The following is a 23,445-nucleotide window of genomic DNA, read 5'->3' on the forward strand; positions in this document are numbered from 1 at the left end:
ATTTAAATTACTTGATATTGTAAAACTGACTATTTTATATATCTTGATCTATTTTACTATTCCTACGGCATTGATCTCTGCTTTTTATATAACTGGCTATTCAATGACTTTGATTTGTCTCTATAAAGCTTGTATAGAACTGAGAATTCTGAACACTGGTAACAGTACTTTAAAAGTTCACTTACTCTTGTAGATAAGATTATTAAATGCAGGTGGTGGATGCCCTTCTATACTCTGCTGCATGTTTGTTGCCTAAAAGCCACAGAGAAGAAAAGTAAGAATGCTGGGTTACTGCCAAGAAATTTTACCTTCATGGTTTACCCATTAGATTTAGTCTGTCCTTTGTGCAGCACAAAATCTCACATGGATTTAAGGGGTTTTGATATTATTTTCTCTTTATACAGAGTGTAATTTCAGTAGCTAATTGACAACCAAAGGAGTATAAAGTAGTTGGTGCTAATAACCCCAAGGCCATGGGTTTGATCTGTGGCCATTCAGTTAAGGGTTGGGATTCAATCCTGGTGGGTCCCTTCCAACTCAGAATATTTTGTGATTCTGTGTGATTTTTTTTACCATGCAGTTTACATTCTGGCTTGTGTGAGACCCTTTTCTTTTTCTGCTAGTTCTTGCTTGTAAATAATTTGTAATCTGTCTTTGCATGGAGAAGCTTTAAATTTTTAAAGAATGCAGTTTCTTGCAGTGCTAATAATTTTAATTGCTCTGTGTACTAAATATGAGAAATATCTGCAAATAAACCTTGAAGCAGCAGGATAAAACATTTAGATCTGATATATTTTGACTATTTGATCTAGAGGCACACTTCCTGAATATCTGTGGGCATGCTGGTCATAGAACCAAGCAGACACTGCATAATTATTTTAAGTTGTCATCTCTGTATTATACTCTGGTGGCTTACAATGGAGGTGTAGAGATAGATGCCACTATTCTGTTTTTCATTTATTTTTGCTAAACAACCATTTACAGCAGCTTCTGGTTTTACCCATTGATTAGAAAGAATGACACTGAGGATAAGTCACATGAGCATTTGAACTTTCATCTGCTGATGAAATGCCACATGTAGCTGTACTATCTGCACGCTAACTTCCATACATGTTTTGGAAGAGATTTACAGATTTTTGCCTGTATGATTGTCACTTTTTTTTTAAACTTAAGCCTTATGTTTCATTGCACCTCTGAGTGCTCAGAAGTTAGACGTTAGTACTTTTAAAAAGAACAGTTTCAGAGGGTCTGAAAAACTGTAGGTGAAGAAAACCTATTATAGGCAGAGTAGCCATGGCCTATAACAGATGTATTAACCTGTTACAACTGGAGAGTTCTTTTAACATGAGTGTAATGGTATTCCAAAAGTTTCTTCAAGTTTCAGTTTTCTTAGATTTAGATACTGGGTTTCATAACTTAGGCAGAGATGGTGTTTATCTGATCATTTCTTATAAGGTACTTAATTCCTTTCCTGTCTGAATATCTGTTTACCAGGATGTTGGTAAAATTAGGTCTTAATGATAGTGACATTAAGTATGTTCTCTGTAGGTTTACTGCCGTGACTGCTCTCAAACTAAGTTTTTGTCGTGCCCAGTATTTTAGAAAGGTTGGGTAAAAGAGCATATCTCCCAGGAGAGCCATAAAAATATTGGGTTGCAAATTGTCTGTTTATTGAGGGGTGATTACTGTGTCTTCCTCCCCATGGACACATAGGCTCACACAAAATGTACCAGTGAAATTATGTTTAATACATGTGGACACTGAAGAAGAGAGCATTTTGCACTGGCTCTGCTTTTCATTTCTATTGAGTATTTGTACACCACCTCCCATCCCATTTGGGTGTTACAAAACCAAAGTAGCATCAATTCCAGCTACAGCATCTGAACCTGGAAGAGAGGACACAAGCTAAGAGTCTAATGTATGAGAAATTTCTAGTCTAGTAAGATGTGGCTTGTAATCTAGAGAGGGTTTTTTTTTGCAAGTTGTCAAAGTCGATTAAATTATTTCAGATGAGAATTTTCTCCCACTGGATTTTAATCAATGAAATGGTGGTATAAATGCTCTTTTATGTGGTTTGACATCATTGTGGTAGTCTGAAGAATATTCAGGAGAAATTATAAGGATGGTTGCCACTGACTAGTTTATTAGCATTATCAGTTTCACAGTAACTGACCTTTTCCCTCTGTGCCTCACTTCTCTTCATCTGTCATGATTCATTTTGTAAAATTGATTTCCTTTTACTATAACAGTTTCTATGTGGCAGACTTCAAAATCCCAATCAGCCCTTACAGTTGCTCACACAGTGTTGAGAAACTACTAGCTGTATTTAAAGAAAAAATGGGAAAGTTATTTCTAATTGGGTCCTCTTCAGAGTGTTATAAAATTAAAAATTAATTATAAAACTGTAAAATGTCACTTGCTACTAGTACTCATTTATTTTTGAATACTATACTTAATTTTTAAAATTATGCAGTCAATATTTTTTGCCAATTTAGAAGTTGCTATTGTCACTTTTTTTATTATGATATTAACTGTGTCTGTAAAATGAAGGTCTGATTGTTATAGGATGCAAGTAATTGGAAAGCATGCTTGGATGTGTACTTGTGCATCCACATCATAGCTTCAGTTCTCTTGTGCTATGCACAGCAACCTGGCCAGGGAAATTACAGTGTTTCTCTTCCTCCTGTGCTAAAGCTCCTCTTGAGACCCTTTTTCTGTAGTTTTTAGTGCAAGTAGAGTCACGTAAAAATCATTCCTACTGAAGATTTTATGGCTGTATAGGTGGGCCATTTGTGTACTTAAAATGAAGTAGAATTTATTCCCTAAGACATGGCACTTAGATGGTGAAGGGTTGTTCACCTGATATGTGTGATGTGTGCCTTTGGCTTGTTTTCCCAATAATCAACTTCTCCCATCAGTAAGACTTTTCTAAATAAACTACAGCCCATCTCTGCTAAGTCTGAATGATACACTTTTTTTTGTCTTATTACCTATGAAATTCTATACAATGTTTTGCAGTAAGAACGAATACCTTCTGTTCTTAGTTCTTACTTCTGTTCCGCTATAATGAGAAAAGAAGTAATTTTGAAAATTACTGTAAAGTAAGTCCAAAGAGAGTAGGACTTGGCATTTTTCATAAAATCTGCATGTTAATAGATCAAAAGTCTTTCACTATCCTAGTGTAACTGACATTTTCAATAGAACACATGCGGAGGAAAATAAGACACAAATACTAGGAAATTAACAGCTGAAAATGGGATATTGATTTGAACTGCAGTCAAACATGGTTTGGTTTTCTTTCATCTAATTTTGAATCATTTTTTTGTGGTAGGCTCCTGAGTCTTTTCCTATACACATATGTTTTCAAATCCTGACTTGCTTAAGGTCAACTTAAGGCAGTTGCTTAAGGCAGTGGTTTTTCCTTAAGATCTACCAATAGTTGTTTGCCTGTCTAAAGCCAGCACATCAGGATATCTTGGTCATTCAAAACTACTCAAGCTCCAGATATTCATTTAAGATTGGCATGTTAAATGGATAAGCATAAGGATATTGCCTGTGAATTGTTTGAATTTTTAAAAGACTCGTTCAGAGGAGTTGCCTGAGTGCTCATACAGGTGTTTAATTTTGACACTTAGAGCATCCAAAATTCATTTAAAAGTATATACTCTTTTACAGTCAAGCGTTGCTTTTAAACCTATTTAACTGATCAAATGTCAGGTCTGGACATGCTAAAGCAGTTTTTGATGGCACAGGGTAGGCAGGTGCCCTGCCTTTTGTCTGCTTTGTCAGAATATGCCTGAGAGGTGTTTCCTGCTGTGCTACCCAGTGGCTACAGAGCTCCATGACCAGAGATCAGGTGTACTCCAAACTGTTTTTTCTACAGTTATTAATAACTTTAAGTTGTGTGATGAAAAAGTATATAGTAGGACAACTTTGGCCATAATTGTTGCTCAGTTTTTCCTTTTCCTTAAGGAGAGTTTGAAATCCAGTGGAGTCAGTCTGGAATTGCCCTGGAGCACTTAGAACACTTAGACTAAATCTTTTCATTACTCAGATTCCTATTGTAATCCTAACAGCTACAACACTATAGTCTTTTGTTTTGCAAGATGAAACTCTAAGTATGAAACTAACAAGATGAAACCAACAAATAACAAACCTGATCTTGCAAATGGAAAGCATGAATGAATATTTTTTTGGAATAAAGGAGTACAAAGGGAACTTCTGGCATTTGAGAGAGGTAATCCTGGGTTTGGCATAAAACTACATAGGTTCAAAGGGATTTTGGCGTACTTGTTCATGTATTGTTACTGAGTTTTCTCTGTATGACTAAATAATGATTAAATAAAAATTGATTTACAAATCTCTGCATCAGTACTGTGGCTTACTTATGATCCCCAAACACATCTCAGGGCTTTCTTGATGCTATATTTTATGTTTATGAATGCTATATTGTAAGTTATACAAAATAGGTCTTGTAAACTATTCATTGTCATCTAATGAAACTTCAGTTATAGCAAGAATTAAATTATTAAATATATATTAAATATTAAATCATTCTTTTAGCCAAGTGTCACTAGAGCTCCTTTTCTGTGGATTAGTATTCCTCTGAAATTCTTGTTTCTTGACTGTCACATTTACCTGTGTACACAAAGAATGTTCATCTCTGATTCATAATTCTAAAACTTCCCTGCAACACATCCATTTTTATTTTAAGAAATTAGTTTAAATACAGTATTGTGTTTCATCTGGTTAAAATTTTACATCTACGTGGAAGAATTTTGCTGAAAGGAAAGGAACTATGGGCATTTTTCTATGCATTTTCATTCCACCACTTGTTTTTGGATGGAGAAAGTTAAGGGTTGTTTCTCTCAAGTGAAATAAAAAAGATCTAGTTAGAAAAGAATATGAAAAATGTTTGATAATATTATCTCGCTGCTGTCTATAATATAGAAAACAAGCTGTTTTCAATTGTAGTAGGTTATTTTTATGAACTACTTGTAGATATACATAAAAGTACCCTTGGGCTTCTGGAATTTGATATGACAGTCTCCTGCAGGATGGTGCTTGTTTGACTTTATTGTTTGTGACTTATTTTTTTCTTTCAGCACTTGGGTTTTAAAGAGCTGTCAAAGTGTAACAAGTGTAAGGGGGTTTTGGTTGGGATTTTTTTCGGGGTTTTTTTTTTGTGTGTGTATTTGTTTTTAAAGAAATCATGTTAGGATCCTTTAATTTCCTTTTGTAAGTTTGAACTTATGGCCTTCTTTTTATGCCACGCTTACGTCTTTCTAAACACTGTGGATGTTAAACTGTCTGTTTTTCTTCTTCTCTATTGTTCCCTTTTAGCAAGACCAGTATTTCATCAGCATATCCTTGTCCCACTTCCTTTACCATGTGCTTCTTCAAATTGAAGCTCATTTAGGGTAATACTGTGCATCTTGGACGCACAGGCCCTTATCTGTGCTGACAGGCAAACAAAGGATCCCTTAATACTTTTCACATATGTGGAAACTACACCTATAATCACACTGAAGATGAAAATAAAGTCATTAAATGTCTTATTACATGTCATTATTTATCTTATCACATCAGCCCTCAGCAATTTACCAGGCTTAGGATATTTGGGACCAAAATGGGTCTAATTAATGGGCAGTGTACTTGTTTATTTTAGAATTTCCAACTGTCTTGTAGGTGACAAAATCTAATTATTTTGATATTTTATTAAGTGGTTTATCAGCTATTATATAATTACTTCTTCTGAAAAAAAGCCAAACCCAAAACAAAGCAATCTGAAAATTATGGCTATCAGAAAGGTAAAGCCTGTTGATATTTTTTTGTGAGAACAACAATTGCCATGTAAGTCTTGAGGAAAAAGAAACAGATGAAATAGTACTGTGAGACTATAGTGAATGTTGTTTTTCCTACTGTGTATAATTATATGTAATTAGATCTGTCCTTTTTTCATTATGCTGTCTCAAAATTATTTCTACCTATCTAGGTACTGAATGAACTTGTAAATAAGACAGCAAGATCAACATAGTCTGAAGAAATAATTAGTAACAATTTCTGTTAAATTGTTCTGTTCAGGCTAAATCAATAGTAATGGAGATGAATAAATGGGTGGAAACCTTGAGTAATTACAAATCCTTTAAATTATTCTTGAATTAGAAACCAGGAGAAAAGAACATATTTAATTGCTTTTAGAGATTCATTAGAAGAGAACTTTCTGAATTAACTCTTAGTTCTTTCTTCCCTAGAATACACCCTTTTAGGGAACTGGTGTTCTGTTTCCTCTACCTTGTTGAACTTTTCATCCAACTTGGTTAGTTAGCCTAGACATACAAGCCCAGGTACTCAGTTTTTTCCCCAAAAGATGAGTTACAAACATTGCTGTGAAGAAGAAGACTTCTTCTTGTTCTGTTAAATAACTTCTCCACACTGGTTTCAGACTGCTTATTTTTGGCATAATTCTTATTTTTCATCTCTCTAAGAAGGAAATACTTTTTTTGTGTTCTGTATAGTTGAGAGGAAGTTTTGAGAAATACTGAATTTAACTTACTTGATGAAAATGTACCAGTAGGTTTAGATGGGGCATGTAATTAAAAAAAAGAATTTAAATCTAATAGTCTGTTCTTTAATTCTTCTGTACCATAGAAAGTTCTACTTGGACATGTGAATATACTGACTAGATGGTACTTTTTGCATTATTGGTTTTAATTTTAGTTACAGAAGTATTTCCTTATGGACTTTTGATATATATTCAATATCTATAAAAAATCTGTTGTCTTCACAGTGCTTTTCTATATTTGTAACTGTGGTATTGCAGAAGAGTTATTAGCTTTATGATGCAGCATGAGGAAGAGGAAATCCTTAAAGGGCGAAGAGGTGTCAAGATTGACTCTAAAATTACTACGTCTAAATTAGAATTAAGCAAAATTAATTGGGAAAGCAGGTACTCTATGAATCACCATGGAAATGTGAAAGTCAGAGAATCTTAATCTAGAGAGTCCTGCTGAGACTTGGGTGCCACTCAAAACCTCAAGCTGCAGTTTTGGTTGTCTGGACCTTGAGAAGTACAATTAGAAAGATTCTGCATAAAAGCATTTGCTAATTGACCTAAATCCTTTCTTAGTATAAACTATCACTGGAGAAGACCATTCTCAATCAAAAGCCGTGAGAGATTGCCTTCTTAGTTAGTGTTTTGGATTTATAGACCTATACTGAGAGGTTGAGTCAATCTTTAAAATAAATGGATGACTTAATTTTGTTTAACCTGTCTCCTTTCTTTAGCTGGAAAGGCAACTCGTACTGCAGAACCTGATGAGAGAGAGACAAACAGCCATGCAGATTGCTTGGACACGAGAATTTCTCAAATATTTTGGGACATTTTTTGGACTTGCTACTGTAGTTTTAACAACTGGGTATGAAGTTTATTCCCTAACAGAAAATATAAATGTATTACATTATATAGTTATATTTTACTGAATCTTCCTTTTGCATTACAACAAGTAGTTATTTTTATTAAGTAATTTCTCTGAGATTGATCAAGTGACAAATGGACTCTGAATTCTGTCTGCTTCAGAATGTGTTTTGGTTATATCTGTACTGTAGATTTATTTAAAAGCAGAGACAAGAGCTGACAATAAGATGATATATCTGAAGTACCAAAAGTGCAGTATAAAATAAAAGTTGTATGTGGAAGAGGAGAGAGTATTTAAAAGCCATGCTATTTTCTTGTCTGCACTGACATGTAATGAATTGTTAGTGTGTAGCACGTCCTCCATCTGGATTTTTTTAATGCACTGAACAAGTGGACATATTCTGAAGTCTACTCACTTAAATTTGAATCAACTGACCCAAGGGGAAAAAAAGCCTGGCTAATGAAGCTATATTGCAGAGGGAAGAACTTGCAACCCAGTTGTAACAACTAGTACTTTTGGTTGATAATATGTTTTTCTTGTGCTGTAAGACGTTTAGAGGGAATGTGAGAAATATTTGTGATTTTATGTACGTAGTGAAGATTAAATGCACCTTATGCATTATCGGTTCTCTGTAGACTCAGATGCATTTGGAAATGAACACAGAATCTACATTGTTACATGTTGCAAGTGGCTGAGTATATGTGACTGTACATGCATGCTAAATGAGTTTGATCATCCCATATTTGTTAGATATATTCAAAAATCACTATTGCATTTAAAAAATACTCTTGGGTTGGGAAAGAAGGCAATTTCTGAGGAAATTAAGACTTCCTCTTTGATGAGAGATTCTAGAAGGATACACAAGTCCTAGACAGTCAAGGTCAGTCTAAAGTAACAGTGCTGATGTGCTGAATATCCTAAGTAATTTTTTTATTTTTTCTTACACAGAGCAGTAAAAAGGAAGAACCCAGCAGTTTTACTGCCAATACTTCCCTTAAGCTTTGTATTTTGCTATCAATATGATATGGGATATGGGACACTGTTGCAAAGGATTAAAGGTATGTAAATCTGTTCTGTTTTCACATAGAACCAAGCTACAGATAACTTGTGTTTTTTAAATGGCTGGGAGAAAATTTGTAATAGATAATTGGGGGTGGGGGGTGGTGACAGAAATATTATGTCTCATTTTTTCCTCTCTGTTAAAATCGGATATTTTGCTAGTCAGGGGTACTCACTGTTGTTTTACAGCATTTCTTTTCAATTAAGACTGTCATTTTCTCCTCTTGCTTCTAAATATTTGAATGCTAAGGTTGTAAATACAGCTAATGTAAGAATTGCATATTTGGGAAAAATGACAGATGCAGTGATTTCCTTCAGTATTCCACTCTGACACTGTTTTTTGGGGAAAGGATTAGGGATTACAAGATAAAGGAATACAGACATGGATCATGGCTTTACACCTTCATGACCAAACACAGCCATCAGCTGATAATCTTACTGCAGTGTCCTGCTAAGACTGAAGAAAGCTGAGTGGGGTCACTTACAGACCCCACTATGAAAGTGGGGTCTTGCCTCATAGTTGTCCCTTGTCTGTGTGATTCAATTATATACACTGTGTTGAAGTTTCTGGAGGTGCATTTATGTTAAGTCTGATTCCTAGTGAGGGAGACTGGCTCAGTGAGTGTTGACTGTAAGTGAACGCAGCATTTGCCTGTGGCTTGTCACCTTCACAAATTGTCTTAATTAACTAGCTTGGTTGTCTTGTCTGCTACTGGCACAACCATATTGAAACAAAATAAAAATCTGTTTCAGTTCTTGGTCTTAGCCTAGCACTTAGGTTTCTGTATGCTTCATTGAAAATAGTGCTAGGTTAATTAGACAAAATCCGCTGTAGTTCCTGCTTCATATAGGTGCAAATACATTTAGGTGATACAGGAATGTATACTTGGGAACATTTCCTCAACAGCATTAAACAAAATTCTTCAGATTTTAATATGAAGAGTCAGGTAAACATAGGGAAGAAAAGGTAGTTCTTGGAAATCAAAGTATTGAAAAGGAGATTAGTACACATAGAGCAAAACTAGATCTTGGAATTTAGGGTTTGTATTTAATGTGTTTACTGTGTACCATGTGGTCCTGTATAGGTTGAAGAGGGGTAATGTGGTATCCTATTGCTTTCCAAATAGAAGTCATCTTCATAACTTCAGATCCATTAGGAGAACTTCAGCAGTATACAAGGCTTGTGAACAGGTTTTGCAGAAAAGAAACTGTGGAGCCAAATAGAAAATAAATGGAATATGCCAAACTAAGTCTGTCTTTACCAGAATTTTTTCCCAAAAGAAATGTGGTAGATCCAGTATAAATTCGTGAAAGCATTTGATGTGGTTTTACCTAAAGATCAAATTAGTGTGAAAGACATCAAATTAGTAGACAGGTGTGATAGGTTGACTAGGTGTGATAGGTTCCGTCTCACAACATGGAAATCGAAATTAAACCAAGACAACAGGTAAGCATGGTGGTAAAGAAATTATGTCAAATTTTGTGCTTGAAAAGAAAGGTTAGGCTTCAGCAGGGTTATTAACAGTATTCCTCAAGATTTGGTATGGATATTCATTTGTTTTATAGTTTAAATTATGAGTAGGTTATCCTAACCAAATTTTTGGGAGACCAACTTGATTAAGTTCATCAACAGAAAAGAAATAAACTGTTAGTGCAAGAAGAGCTGATGGTCTGAAGAAATGAGACAACAAAATAGGGTTAATTTAATAATGTCAGCAAGAAACTAGGGGCTAATAGGGATTTCTAACACCAGAGCTCACCAGATGGAAATGGTAGAAAAAAGGAAAACTTGAAGGTGCCAATGAACACGGAATGGGTGTAATCCAACAGTGTGATGAAACTGAGAGCTGAGCAAAGTCTAAAAATACCAAGTGAGCTTTCCTATTATTACAGCATGGTTGAGGTTGGAAAGGATCTCTGAAGGTTGTCTGGTCCAAGCCTCCTGCTCAGACAGGATCATCTATAGCCAATTGCCCAGGAAAATGTCCTAAAGGCATTTGAATATCTCTGGGGATGCATATTTTACAACCTTGGATCAAACAGAGAACAGATGGGAAGGAGCAGGAATATAATAACTTCTGTGGAAATTTATGTGTAATTTAGATAATTTCTATAAAGGGAATCTGGAATTATAAAGAAAAGCTAAAACTATTAGGGAATGACGAGCTGCCTTGCAAGAGAAAAAAAAAGTGATTAATTTGTTTAGCTTTGTAAAAAGACAAGAGATTTGGGTCTACAGATCCTACTTACAGGATAGGATAAAGGAAAGTAAGAGAAGGCAATTAAACTAATTACCAATATCAGCACTAGATTAAAAGGAAGTGGAATAGCCTGGATGAATCTGGTCTGGAAATCAGGTTCAGGAGTTCATTTTTATTTTATGGTTAAAATTATGTAGTTGAAGAGAAGGTTTTATGACACAATTGACCTGCAGCCACAATGCTTATTCTCAATACTCAATTGATCCCTGTGTTCACTTCCATGCCTTCACAACCACTTTTCTGCTTGTCTGTCTATTCTGTTGGTCCATGTCATGCTTGATCTCTCTGGTATAATAATGAACCTATGCACCATTCCCTTTATTGTTCTCTCTATTGGTCCTTTTCTTTCAGGATATACCTATTATCAAGCTCATAGGCAATTCCCTCTCCTAAGATAATCTGCAATTATTTCTGTGTTGCACAGTGAACCTTGTATCTGAACCACCTTGATCACATAGGTCTGCATCTGCTGCCTTTCAACCTTTGGAATAATTTTATGCCCCTGGAAGGTTTCACTGTTCCTCTTTCATTAGGCATTTTGTCTCTGATCTTGCTTACAGTTAATTTTTTCTTCTGTCTCTAGCTTACTTAACAAAAAAATTATCTAATTATTTTAGTATTGTTGTACACTGAAATATTGGAAGGGTATTTTTTTATGATTTATAGTTTGGGCTAATTAAAATCCAAAACTGAAGACATGGGAAATACCTATTTAGAGTTCTGCTTGTGCTGTTGGAAAGCCCTGAGTTTCCAGGGCCGAGTATCAGGCCAGTATCTTCTGGGTATGTCAGGGTTACAGAGCAGCCATCAAACTATCTTTTCTAAAACTCTGAAGACACGAAGAATCAGTCATTGACCTGCTGTCTGTGTTCTTGGCCTTGCTATTTTGCTTTTCCTCCCGGTCCAGGCACACACTGCTGGTGTTTTTCACACAAATTATTAGAGGAGGGGATGGATTTTATGGCCAGCCTCTAATTGCACAGAACTTCTCCACTAAGCAGTGGAACTCTGGCTACCTTTTCCAAGATTTGGATAGCTGAGTCCTTGTGTCCTGAGCAGTGAGGGGGCAATGTCCCATAGTACGTGTGAGGGACACACACAGAGATTAGCGTAGCAAAGATCTCTTGCTATTTCATAATTAGATGCTATATGCAAATGACTGACACTGTGGGAGTGGTAACCATTGTTGGATATTACCAATGGTCCCAAGCACTGCAGTACTATAAAAATTACAGCTGGGACATGTCAGCACTCAGACCTGTTTTGTGGAATGACTGTAATCTTGACTGCGTAGCAATATTCAGTCAGGCTGATCACACATAAATGCAGTTTCAAACCATTGCTGTAAGGATCATGAAGCTGGGACTTCAGGCACAGATAAACAAGATTGTTGGCATTGTCCCAAATGGCATCAGCCAAAACAAATGCATTCTTTGCCTAATCTTCATCTCTTATATCAAAATCAGTCCACCACAACCTATGTATGATGTTCAGTCTGTGTCTTTGTTTTTTGGATGCTCTGTCCTAGATGTTTTCATTCCAGCCTTACCCAGAGCACTCTGCACTCTACAACTTTTCCTGGCTATGCTTCATGTGTAGGCAACTGTCTTAGCAAATCTTCTTGTGAGCAGTGTGCTTTGACCAATGCTTCTTCAAGTGCCGTGCTGCCTGCATTCTGACACCTTTTAGGCTAGTCCTGAGGCACAAAGAAAAATTGTGTCCAAATATGGTACATCTGTGACACTGTGTACAAGATTACTTGTTAAAGCTTATGTGTACCTTCATGTGTATGTCTGATCCACTTTCTTCTCAGATTCCCAATTACCCCACCAGTCCAAAATTCCTTAGAGACAACTTTGCTAGTATATTGACATCAGCTTCTTTGTAAAATACATAGCTATGACTTGCTGTTTTGCTAATGTGGTCCAAACAAGAATGGCTAAATCAGTTTCTTAAGGTTTTTATTCCTCTTTCCTTTGCTTTCTAGTTGTAAGGCTGAGGAAATTAACCTTTTTTTTTTTTTTTTTAAGGCGAAGCAGAGAACATACTTGACACACAGAGCACCTTGCTAGAATTGCCGAAAGGACCTCTCACATTTGAAGATTTGGAGAAAATCAGATTATCTCAGAGCAATTGCTTTACAGAAAAATAGGAAGATGGTATTAAAGCTACATATCTGAAAAGTGATTATAGTACTGCATTTCAACATAAATAATTAAAATTTTGATAAGATTATGAGTGCTTATAAAATCAAAATCTAATTAATTTTTAAGAATTAGTACTTTCTAAAGCAATTGGTTTCATGTTATGTGTATCTCTTAAAATAATTAATTATTCTGTAGTATATTTTGTTTATAAAAAGCATAGTAATATATATTGTTTATAGTGAAATACTGAATTTGCATTGACTATTCAGAGTCTGAAAATAACTTCCACCTGTAGTAAATACGTCTGGTACTGAACAAACTCAGTATAATCAATAAAGATATGGTGATTGGTAGTTACAAGTTTGTATAAATATATAAATTATATCAATAAATATGTACAGTTTTCAAATATATTTCAGGATACACAGCTCAATCTGAAGTCATGAGCAGGCAGTCATTTTCTCTGAAAAATAAGATACTTTTTATTTGCTGTTCTTTAGGCAGTGAACTCACCATCTCTGCTTCAAATTCTAGAATAAACAGCTTTTATCAGAAGTAGGTTCAGAAGTAAACAGATAACTTGCTAACTGTGTATTTTACTCTTGGGGAAAACTGCGTTAAAGTATGAGCAGAGATAGTTTCTGAAAAAGAGGAAACAAATTATGTAGCTATTTCCTGAATCTTTTTCATGCTTGTTCAACATTCTCAGGATAATTTGTTTTTTGGTAATTGAAATCAGAGTTTCACTACTAAGATGAATATTAACTTCGGGTAACAGCAAGCAAAATTATTAATGTATGTTTTTATAATGAGTAGATCCAAGTGGCCTTACAAGTACTGAAAGACTGAGAGATTTTTTGCATGCCTTTAGTCCAGCATGGTATATACCGAGAATGTAGTTTTAGTATACTTTAATGTTCTGATGTCACACTTGGAAAAAAATTAATCTTTCTGTATTGGAAATCTTGTTTCGAAACAGATTATTTTGTGTTTTGGATGGAAATTCTTCTAGCATTAATCTAATTGTGGAAGGAAAAACAAATGCTAAAAAACCATTAAAAAATTAATTAAGCCGTAGTCTGTACTGACAATTTGTTGAGTTAAAAATTAAATTTCAGCTGGAGATAATGCCCCGAATATGATTTTGAAGACTTCTTAAGTAAACTTAGAATATTGTTGCAGTAAGACAGGCAAATATATAATGAAACAAAAGCATCTCAATATAGAAGAACAGTTTCCACAGTTTGACTTCTGAAAGTGCATTCAATTCTGCATTGTCATGTCTGTAATTGGCTCTGTCCTCTACATGTTAACAATGCATACAGTCTGTAACTGATTTCAAATGTCATGTTTTAATAGTCAGTGTAATAAAATGAACACAAGTACTCCACTTTCTTGTTTTGCTTTGAGTAACAGAGCATTTGCTGTGTTTTCCCCAAGTTCTGAAGCTCACTTTCCTTTAATTTTGAAGAAGCATTGCATGTTTTGATATCTGTAATTTATTACTACTCTTTCTTCCAAAAAAAGAAAAACAATTTAACCGGTCTTCTTGGGTATTTCTATGTCTCCGTCTGTGCCTTTTAGCCCACATTTTAATCCTATGAAAGACATTTTCGTAAGAGAATGATTTTAACAGAACGTGCAACATAAATCTTAGAAAATTAAGAAATTCTCAAGATCTGTGTGCTTGTGACTGATTCCTGGCTATGGCGTTTGATCAAAAGCCAGTGTTAAAGGGAGCAAAATAATGGTCCAGGTACCAGTGTTAGGGGATGATAGGATAGCTATATATTACTCCATCCAAACGAAATCTGACATTTTTTCTTCCAAAGTTTGGACTTAGATAACCTATTGCAAGACTCCGCACTAAAATGTGACAGAAATGGGGTAAGTTTAATTCAGTATTACACAGTATCAGTGAAATGTACCAAATTTATTAAGGAAAAGACTCTAAGCAAGACAGTCTAACCCAGAACTAGATTTAAATGGGCTACATAGAATGTGCCAAAAATCATGAAGGAGTTGAGGGCTCTTCACCTTTATTGCCTGTATTTTTATTGTTTGCTTTACTATTTTTTTTTAAAGCATGCTTTTGTTTTGAAGAAGCTTGTTCTTTGTTGCAGAGTTAGTTATTCTACTGCCAGTATATTAGTCAAAATGCTTGCATATGCTGTGTGCAGTCATATCTGTCACATAGTGACAGATACAGAATAATTGAATGGTATAGCTTTCTTCAGAGGACAATGAAAGAAAACAGGAGCTCATCAGTGACAAGGTTTACTTGAAAATACATGTTTACAGCACAAGTTGCCTAATCATATTTGTTATGGAAATAAATAAAGCACCTAAAACATCCTGCTTCTTTCTGTCATTTGTGCTCAACTGGCCTCAGCTGTTAGACTTACTTTAATATATCACAACTGTCTTTGTTTCCATGAATCACTGGGGAAAAAAAGGAGAGCAACTCCAGAGGGAGCTTGTTCTGGCCTGAAGCACTGCTCATACCACCTTAATTCTGTTGGTTTTTTCTGGTTACAATGTCTGATAGTCATATATCCTGAATCAGTATCACTTGGAGCAGGATTGTTCTGGAAAAGTGAGAAGTCAGTCATTATTAGGATGTCAAAATTAAGCTGTTCTAATTATGGATATGTCTCATTCACAGAACTCAAGGAAGTGCATGCCACCTGCAAGCCACTTCACTCTTGTTTATCTGGTTGTGATAGTGTAGATGAGTATTGAGGAGAAACAAGCAAAGTCACTTTGGACAGTCCAATTTGAGCCCCTTCCTTCCAATAAGGAAAGTTGAAAATCACAACCCCTTCCTACATGCTTTATTATTATAGGGGTTATTTTATTGCTGACTGCGTGTCACTGCTTTTAAAAGAAGGGGAAAGTGCTTATGTGGATGTATACAAATAAGATCGTTTCTGCATTATTGTTTATTTTCTTAATTGACCTTGGATTTCATTATGCAAAAATGAATTAATTTCTTAACTTTTTAATTATGAGCTTTCTTAAGATTGAGCTTTTTTCTAAACTGCACAATCCTCTAATGAAGGTAACTGGGTAAGGTTTGTGCTTGGTCACCAATAACATTGAAGCAGTGGTATTTCCCATTTCTTGCAGAATCCTATATGGTACTAAGCAAACTTTAGAAATACTTTAAATTCTTTTTTGGACAGCTTTCAAAAACTAAGTTATCCTTGCAGCAGTGACTTGCATGAATTTGAAATGAAGTCTCTGGAAAATGTCTGATGAAATCAGTAAGTTACTTTCTGCTGATTTTCTTTGTCTGACATTTGGGAGTGATGGGAATACGGCTTTAACTCAAGGTATTCAAGGCTACTGAGATATCTTTAAAGGATATCTTTTATATTTAGCCCCCAGTTTTCATGAAACCTCCTTTACCTTGTATAAATTTTGTTATTGCTCAACAAATTAATAATTTAGTGCAAAGAGAGAAATAGTACAATTATCTTTACCTTTTTTAAAGAAATTAAAATATACAAAATACTTGCATTGAGCCAGTACACTGGATGTACTTGCCTTGAAACATCCTACAGATCATGAATGGAAATTAGTTTCATTGCTCTGTTGTTGTTTTTCCTTCTTTATAAAACAAACAGAAGCTATATAGTTATTTCAGATTTGTTAGGTTTATATTAGTAATCTTCTGCATGCTTTGTTTTGAATAGTAGTTTTTCTAGTCATTGCCCAACTCATGAGGTACTTCCCCTCTTGCCTTGTCCTAGTAGTGCTTTTTCACATTACTCAGCTTTCCAGTCACTGAAAACTGAAATCTGTTGTCTAGAAGACTACAGTCCATGCAGAAGTTCACCTTATGTGATGGTATTTTCAGAAAAAAGTCCATGAGACCAACAAAATCCATTTGCTCTCAAAATGCAAGCTGTAATTACCCCTGCACAACTTCTGTCTGCACCAGTATAGTAGGTAAGACTTCAAGTGAGGGAGGAACAGATCAAGGTTTTGTTCTTCAGGAATTTCAGATTACCAGCCTCCACTTCTGCAGATTGCGTCCTAGCAACATTATGGATGATGGTGCCTTCTGTTGAAATGTACCACTGTTTAAACACTGAAGACTGGACCAAAAAGAAAACTGCCCGAGTTTTGGCTGGGGTAGAGTTAATTTTCTTCAGTGGCTGGTATTTGCCTATGTTTCGGATTTGTTCTGAACACAGAGTTGATAATAGATGTTTTTGTTACTGCTGAACAGATAAGAGCCAAGGCCTTTTCTGCTTTTGGTACTGCCACGATGGTGAGTGGACTGGGGGTGCTTGGGAGAAGATACAGCCAGGACAGGTGACCCCAAATGACCAAAAGGATATCATGCTGGTATATGAAGTCAGGAGGGGTGGAAAGGAAGAAGGAGAAAGGAGGGTGCATTTGGAGTGATAGCATTTGTCTTTCAAACATGGCTGAACACCTGCCTGCCCACAGGAAGCACTGAACCAATTCCTATTTTTCTTGGTTTTTGTGTGTGCAGGTTCTGTTTTCCTTATTAAACTGCCATGGCTTTTCTCACTTTTCTTAGTCTCTCCCCAGTCATACTAATGGGGGAATGAGTGAGTGGCTATGTGGGGCTTGACAGCTGGCTGGGGTTAAACCACAACAACTTTGCTCACTATTTTAGCCCTCCACAGCCTTGTTCTAGATCCAGCTCAGTGTAAAACACACAAGCCCTCCTTGAAGAGGAGACTGGAGTCTGTAACTTCTCTGCCAGTACAACTGAATCATATACCTTTGTACACTAGTCTTCTCTGTGCTCTCCTTCTGGATTGAGTTTTGAGGGGCTTTTTTATATGCCAACAATACTCAAGGGCTTGAAAGCATAGCCCTCATGAAAAAGGATCTATTGACAACAGCTTCAAAGTATTTTAAGAGAGACGAACTTCTCTGGTTCTTCACGGTATGACTTTCTATAAACGGTGACAGCAATCACTTTTTGTCCTATTGTGGTGGAAAAAAAAAACCAAAACAGCCACATGCCAACAAACAAATACAGAGGTAAAGTTTACTTTCACACAGTGCATAGTTCTTCATGGAGTACAAGACCACCACCCTTGTCAGGAAGAGCCTGCTGTGCTCTATTCAGGAGATACACAGATGTGCAGCTCCAAATTTCTAGGATGCCCACATTGGAGCCAGGGTATCGCTGGATGCCTATGGCTGCCACTGAACTCAAGCGTCCAGCACAACAAACCTGAAAGAAATCCAGGCTATGAAATCCCCCTTCAAGTATCCACAGCTGGAGTACTTCCTTGAAAGTGCATTTCTTTTACTTCACCTGTTTCTCTTTCCATGTCAGCCAACATTTTTAGGGCACAGAGGTAGTTACGGAGATTCTAGACCTGCAAGGGAAAAAACATTCGAGATTAAGTTTTTCACGTTTTCAAAGCAATACGAGAGGGCATCTGCTATCTAGCCACAAGCAGGAACAGCTGAGGCCCGGGGCCGGCGGAGGAAAAGGAGCGTGTCTCCGGGAAGGTGGGGAACGGGAGCGCGAGAAGGGAAGCTGAAGCGCACGGCGGAGTGAAGAGCCGCAACAGCCAGCAAGGGCAGGCAGAGGGGAAGGCGCTGCCCGAGGGCTCCTGGACGGCTGTTCCAGGCACAGCGACCTCCCGGCGGGAGACGACAGCCGCGGCACCGGGGAAGGGGAGGGGGCTCGGGGCCGGGGCCGGGGCCGGGGCGGTGACTCAGCGCCTCTCGCAGAGCATAAAAGCGGGCTGCGGGCAGCGGCGGGGCTGGGCTGGGCTGAGCGCCGCGGTCGGGGGCGTTGTGGCGGCCGTCGGGTCTGCTGGGAACGCGCCCGCGGGACGGGGACGGCGCGATGGGGATGGCCAAGCTGCGAGTGCTGTGCGCCGCCGTGGCACTGCTGTGCTCGGCATCGCCGGGGCATGCCGGCGCCGTGCTGCCCGCGGGCGAGGGGGACGGGTACGGGGTGAAGCTGTGCGGCCGCGAGTTCATCCGCGCCGTCATCTTCACCTGCGGCGGGTCCCGCTGGAAGCGGCTCTCCCTGCTGGCGGCGGAGCCCGCGCCCGCGGCCGGTGAGTGTCCCGGGAGCGGGGCCGAGGGGCGGGCGGCTGTCGGGGCGCTTCTCTCGGTGCCGAGCGACGGGCCGGCAGGAGGGATGCGGAGAACGGGAGGGAATGGGGAAGGGCGAGCGCCCCGCGGCGCCTCTCGCTCCTCCCGCCCTCAGCCGCGGGGGGAAGGTCCCCGTACCTCCCTCTCTTTCCCTCTAGATCCTAGATGGCATTTCCTAGACTTTTGTAAAGACGCCCTGAGATTCAGAGGGAAAGGGACGGCAGGTGCTGGGGCATTATTTGCCGGGATAGTCTGCAAAGTTTTTGGTCAATTCGGAGATACCGCGCGGCTGCGCAGGGCTGCCGGCTGCAGAGGAGCTTCTACTACAAAATCCCACAAAATCACACTCCTCCCCTGTCTTGGCCATCTGGGGAGGTCTGATTCGCCCTGGGAAGCGGTGGGGAATGCCTGTCGCTATGGCTTCTCTCCCTTCCCAAGGCTCTGTAATTCCTCGAGCGGCTGAGCGAGGTGGGATTCCTGCCGGAGTTTCGCTCCCCGACGGGAGCTCTGGCGCCGCGCTGCCCGTCAGAGCTCCCGGGATGCGCTGGACCGCCACGGATCGGGAATCGCGGGCGATGTTGTCACCCTCTAGTGCTGCTCTGCATCAGAGTTGGCACGTTGGAGGATGGACTCTGGTGGTTCAGGTTACGATTGACACAGCAAGAACTGCTTTATGGTGAAACAGTTAGTGGGTAAAATATTCCTTGTAGTTTTCCTGTCTACTGTCCCAAGCCCCATATTAAGAAATTGTTAGTAGATGTCTTTTGGGCTGTATTTTCAAACTGCGGCAATGTAACAGTAAGTTTAAGTGATTTCTCTAATTTATTAGATATGGATATTTTGAATACTGAAAAATAACGTTTTTTAAAAGAACAGACGATGGAATTATGGCTGAAAAGTGCAATGGAAGAGATAATATTTTTCTGATTTTACACATTTTAGTGAAATAACCTAAGATTTCAGGCAGCTAATGAAAGCAGTATTCTGGGTTTTCTGGGAACTTTTCGCCTTCCCCCCCCCCCCCCAACAGGTTGAATAAAAGATAAAAGTAGCTCTCGTAATTTTAACAAATTAGTTATTTACAACCTTTGTGGGGATTATGTTCTTTCTCAGCAAATTTGCTTTCCTTTTCATTAACAGCAGCTTCTGAGAGCAACAATCACTAAGGAGCCTCCACTGTGCTGCATGATGTCTAAGTAGAAGGCTTGTCCACCCCAAAAGACTGTTATTTAGCAGTCGCTGTCTAATTAATAAAGTAGCTACACCTACTTTTATTTTTGCACATACTCAGGCAGCTGTTCTATCTGAAAATTAGGTTCTATATACTAATTAGCAATATTTAAGTAAATACAAAATTTGCTGGATGTTCTCATGTTCTTTCAGCTTTCTGAAACAAAAAGTAACTATATCAACAGCATTAAATCACAAGACAAAGACTTGGTTTGGATTCTTTTAAAATTGAGATTGAAGAAGCTGCTTCATGTTAGCTGAAATAAGCATGCCACTTGCCTTGGAGAAGTAAATCAAGAGAGTGTAAGGTGAAAGGAAGTAGGGCTGGATTTCTGAGAGCACTTTAGTCAGTGAGATGAAGAATGTTGTAAGAAATTCTACAAGCCCCTGATATGCCTTGAGAAATTAAAGAAATGAGTGTACAACATCAATTAAAATAGCCTATAGGAAAATGCAATATAAGAATCAGTTTACATGCAATCTTTGCTTTTTTAGTCCTTCCTACATTTGTTCTTCACATAATGCTAGTTTGTGATTGTGTACAGGAGAGGAGGGGTCTGATGTAATTCATCAGACACACGACATAGCTCTATGGTGTTTCTGGATACATGTATTTACAACAAAATTCTGTTTCTGTGGAAAAATTTAGACTTTCTGTCAATAACATTGCAGTTGTGACAGGGTGCCTTTACTTCAGTTACAGTTGTTTCTGTGTACTCTGCATGTCTAACAGCAGATATAGACTTTAAAACATAGATTCCACTAAAAGTCAGCTACAAATAAGTCACGGTGTGGAGACCTGAAGTACCGACAGTTCTTCTACATAATAGTGTTTCACTTAGTACTAATTAAATGGGTTTTGTTGCTATTTCTTTGAGCTGTGTAATCCTTTTGGTGCTCCTACAGTCTGATTCTAAGATAATTCTTTCTTTAAAACAGATTCTGCACAAACAGCAAGTAACAAACTATGGGAAGCTTCAACCTACAATCAGTTTTGGATCCTGAAGTGGAGCAGCTGCAGAGAAGCAGTCCATTTCTCGGATGGGAGACGTTTAAGGACTTGTATAGTTTAAATTACTATAATGAATATGTACCTGTAGCAGGCGACTTAAAAAAACTTGTCCACCAAGTAGAGGAAGCTGCTCAGAGGACAGGGAGGGAACGGGAAATGCAAATCCCATGGAATCAAGCAGCTACCTTTTGGGCCAGGTATCCCAGAAGAAAACGAGAGTCTCTGGGTTTTGGCCGGAATGTGTTGCAATGGGGCTGTACAAAAGCTGAAATTAGTACTATATGCAGAGTTTAAAATCCTCTTTACACTTATGCATGAAATTAGTGTTTGTTGCAGTACTACTTGATTGATTACTTCATGGAGGAAGAAAACTCTTGCTGTATTCTATCTTGTCTATATGTGCCAGGCAATATAGCTGGTTTTCTTTAATAAAAAACCCTAAAACAACAAACAAACAAACAAACAAAAAAAAAAAATAAAAAAACATAAATGTAATTGCAATGAGTTTGTTTTGCTGCAGTAACTTCTATATTTTTTACTAAGTCTTTTCATTTTAATGTTGAGCCTTTAAACTTATATTACAAATGTATTATATCTTTGTAACACTTTAAGAAGAACTTCAATATTTCATAAAATGTAATTATACTAAGTGTTGGCCAGATTATTCTTCCTTTGTCAAAAGAATGAATGTAGACTCATAGAATGGCTTGTGTTGGAAGGACCTTAAAGATCACCTAGTTCCATTCCCCATGACATAGACAAGGACACTTTCCTCTGGATGAAGTTGTTCAGAGCCCCATCTAACCCTGACCCCTAACACTGCCGGGGATGGGCAGCCACAGCTTCTCTGGGCAATCTGTTCCAGTGTCTCACCAACCTCACAGGGAAAAATTTCTCCTCTTTCAGTTTGAACCCCTGACTTTTACTGCTACTAAGTTTCTAATGAAAAGTCCCACTCCAGCTTCCTTGTAACACCCAACAATATTAAAATGTGATTCTGGTACCAAGCTGTACAGAAAGAATATCTTGCTAATTGAAACGCCACTTGACACTGACTCAGCTTGCTCATTATTTTGACTGCGTGTTTTCCATTCCCTTGTAATTGCAGAATGATTTTTATGCAGTGTTATCTTTATAGAAAGTTTATTGCAACACATCACTTGCAGCCTGAATATTTTTTTAGTATTTATGCATAGGCTAAAATAGTTAGAGTATTAAAGCTTTAGTCATTCCTTATTTGCTTTAGTTCTCCATTTTTCCTACTGCTGATAAGTAGAGTGCTAGCTGTGCATCAAGTAACTTACTGTACACATATTCAGAATCCACGCTGTGTGTTCTTAAGGCATACTGGTCTACACAAATTCAGATGTACTTACTGTATTTATGAATAGCTGATTTAATCGTTAGCTTCTAATCCTTTTGCCTTCCTCCATCTTTTTCTCAGCTGTAAAAAAGTTGTATTTCCAGCTACACAGTTCATGAGGTGAGCATTTTTGTTTTCCTGACCTCTATGATGCTCATGGTAACTTATCTTTGTAGCTGTAGTTGACTCAGAGTATGCTTCAGGGTTTAGGCTGTGCAGTCGATGCTTTTGGATTTGTTCTCCATATTATCTTTACAAGTATTCCTTGATTGGACTACCGCTCTCTACATTGCTGCATAATTTTAATTTCTTAAGATATTATAGTTATTGCAGTAATTAGCATTTATCCATCCTTTTTATTTATTTTTTAAGACATCAATTTTATTCAGTAGAGATTGGGCAGATATGGACAATCACTGTGAATGCTATTTATCTTCCACATGAAAAGAACCATTTTTTCTGTCCTTGTAACAATATTGATGAAGAAAGTGTCATCTTAAACATCTAAGTTGTAGTGACTCTAAGATGCTTTTTCATGCTGAGTGGAAAAAGTAACTGTGTGACTTTCTGCTGTAGTTTTGGGTGGGATGTTTTTGCAACAGATTAGCTAGATGTCTATAGCTTGGCTTCCAGCAACTTCTCTTCACATATAGTTTCAGGTTTGGAGACACCTAGTTTAAATTAGAATTTCCCAGAAGACTACAGAGGAGTTGGAAGGGAAGTTTTCCTTATTTTTGAGCAGTATCAAGAACTTTTGGAGTTAAGATTCGTGGTATTAAGGTGAGGATAAGAGGTACAATAGAGTCCCTACGAAATGCCAAAATACAAAAATTCCATGAGAGAAGAAACA

At 37.7% G+C, this 23,445-nt stretch overlaps 1 protein-coding gene and 1 pseudogene across 4 annotated transcripts in view; both read left to right on the forward strand.

Annotated features, from left to right (window-relative positions):
• The window catches only part of PLGRKT (plasminogen receptor with a C-terminal lysine), a 42,858-nt gene extending 28,583 nt beyond the window's left edge, over positions 1-14,275 (forward strand). For all 3 annotated transcript variants that reach the window (XM_088156810.1, XM_014878204.2, XM_088156809.1), the window contains exons 2-4: positions 7,288-7,418; positions 8,367-8,476; positions 12,769-14,275. In XM_088156810.1, the coding sequence (XP_088012936.1) occupies positions 7,288-7,418; positions 8,367-8,476; positions 12,769-12,890 (363 nt within the window). In that variant the 3' untranslated portion in view covers positions 12,891-14,275. The remainder of the gene's footprint in view (positions 1-7,287; positions 7,419-8,366; positions 8,477-12,768) is intronic.
• Positions 14,276-18,244: 3,969 nt separating this feature from the next.
• On the forward strand, positions 18,245-21,878 carry LOC106858781 (relaxin-3-like; annotated as a pseudogene). Its single transcript, XR_015799400.1, has 2 exons — positions 18,245-18,953; positions 21,160-21,878. The product of XR_015799400.1 is annotated as a relaxin-3-like (transcript).
• The last annotated feature ends 1,567 nt before the right edge of the window (positions 21,879-23,445 follow it).

Source organism: Sturnus vulgaris, chromosome Z, assembly GCF_052056855.1.
Source record: "Sturnus vulgaris isolate bStuVul1 chromosome Z, bStuVul1.hap1, whole genome shotgun sequence".
Classification (NCBI taxonomy): Eukaryota; Metazoa; Chordata; class Aves; order Passeriformes; family Sturnidae; genus Sturnus; species Sturnus vulgaris.